This window comes from Cyprinodon variegatus, unplaced genomic scaffold (assembly GCF_000732505.1).
Source record: "Cyprinodon variegatus isolate N-32 unplaced genomic scaffold, C_variegatus-1.0 Scaffold41, whole genome shotgun sequence".
NCBI lineage: Eukaryota > Metazoa > Chordata > Actinopteri > Cyprinodontiformes > Cyprinodontidae > Cyprinodon > Cyprinodon variegatus.
Window position 1 is genome coordinate 531,294 of NW_015150494.1, and position 2,067 is coordinate 533,360.

A 2,067-nucleotide genomic window follows, 5' to 3' on the forward strand; every position below is an offset into this window, starting at 1 on the left:
TAGAATTTTTAAATGCTGTCAATGGTTAAACAAATCATTGTTTTTAATCTTGCATTAGTTTAATTTAATGCTGTAATTGTAATTTGTTTTAGAGGATTGCTGCATCCTCTTGCACTGAGCAGATGGAAAAGAAGGTAAATATGTTTAGTAGTTTCTTTCTTCATCTACATTCCCTGATGAAATTCTAAACATTTTCCTACCATGTCTATGCTATAGTGTGCTTGTTCTGTATATTTTATTGATTTTTCTCTTATCTAATTGAGATTTCTTTGCTCAACATTAAAGGAATCCCGGTGGAAGAGCTCACTAGCAAATCTACAGTCTGAGCCTGACGTGAAGAAAATTGATGACCTTGTCTTCAATCCAAAAACTAAGATTGCAGATGGATGCACTGGGACACAAGTCTTTCCAGGACTCTTCTGCGACTGTCCTGTGGCAGTAAAACGAGTTCTTAAACATGTTGCCAAAACTGAATTGAAAATGGCAAACTTTCTAAGTTCAGAAAAATTAAAGATGAAACATTTGTTGCAGCCCCTTGCTGTGTTGGAAGACTCCTACTTTGGCTATTTTGCCTACCCTCTTTGTGAATATAATCTGAAAGACTTGATTGAAAAAAAGGATTTTCCTCAGAGACAAAACCTGACTGACCAGTGGAGACTGGGAATCTGCCAGGAGTTATTGCTGGGACTTCAGGAACTCCACTCACATGGGATTTTGCACAGCGATCTGAAGCCTGAAAACATCCTGTTTGGTAAGTTAAGCTTAATAAGCAAACTGTGCTGTACTTTTATCCACAGACACACACATGTATATGTGTATTTATATACGGTACAGACTAAAAGTTCTGACATTCCTCCTCATTTAAAGAGTTTTCTTTATTTTCATGACTATGTAAATTGTAGATTCACACTGAAGGCATCAAAACTATGAATTAACACGTGGAATTATAAACTTAACAAAAATGTGTGAAACACCTGAAAATGTGTCTTATTTTCTAGGTTCCTCAAAGTAGCCACATTTTGCTTTGATTACTGTTTTGCACACCCACAGCATTCTCTTGATGAGCTTCCAGAGGTAGTTACCTGAAACGGTCTTCCAACAGGCTTGAAGGAGTTCCCAGATTAGCACTTGTTGGCCCTTTTGCGGTCACTCTGCGGTCCAGCTCACCCCAAACCATTTCGATTGGGTTCAGGTCCGGTGATTGTGGAGGCCATGTCATCTGGTGCAGCATCCTATCACTCTCCTTCTTAGTCAAGTAGATCTTACACAGCCTGAAGGTGTGTTTGGGGTTATTTTCCTGTTGAAAAAAAAAACGATAGTCCGACTAAACGCAAACCAGATGGAACAGTATGCCGCTGTAAAATGCTGTGGTAGCCATGCTGGTTCAGTATGCCTTCAATTTTAAATAAATCCCCAACAGTTTCACCAGCAAAGACCCCCACCACACACACACACCACCATACATGGGCGGTTCTAGACAGGGCCAGCGGGGGCCAGGGCCTACTGTACTGTAGATATAATACTTAAAGAAGTTCTAATGATGATATGCACTGGAACAGACATCGTTACTCATAGCTCCTTTGGATCTATTTCGTTTTTTTCTTTACAATTTCTGTTTTACTAATTATTTAAAAACAATAAGGTGGTAGCTTCAGGGGTATTGAGATAGGAGCCCAGTTTCCATCTGCTAAATGTTTTTTTTTCAAGGAAAAGAAAAAAAATTTATACTAATTTCTACGGCTGAATTTATCAGTTTTTCATGAACGCCAACTTAGATTTGATAGAAAACGGTTATTTTAAGTTAAATTACATCAAAAATATGTGAAATTCCTCAATTCTGAATGAATATAGACCTAATAAGACATAGAATTTTAATTAAATCTATTTGAATAGAAATTTCACTTCATGCAGCTCTCTTAATATATTTAAATCCCTTGCCCTGTTTTTTGTTTCATGCTTTTCTGTTCCCCCATGAACACACGCTGGCCCCCACTTGGCCCCCTGGTACATTTGGTCTAGAGCCGCCACTGCCACCATGCCTCCTTCTCCATGCTTCACGGTGGAAAC

At 38.6% G+C, this 2,067-nt stretch overlaps 1 protein-coding gene across 2 annotated transcripts in view; it reads left to right on the forward strand.

Moving 5' to 3' along the window:
* The first annotated feature begins 94 nt into the window (after positions 1–94).
* Positions 95–2,067, forward strand: part of LOC107081787 (serine/threonine-protein kinase/endoribonuclease IRE1-like) — a 9,320-nt gene continuing 7,347 nt past the window's right edge. For both annotated transcript variants that reach the window (XM_015370032.1, XM_015370033.1), the window contains exons 1-2: positions 95–134; positions 286–751. In XM_015370032.1, coding sequence (XP_015225518.1) covers positions 123–134; positions 286–751 — 478 coding nt within the window. In that variant the 5' untranslated portion in view covers positions 95–122. The remainder of the gene's footprint in view (positions 135–285; positions 752–2,067) is intronic.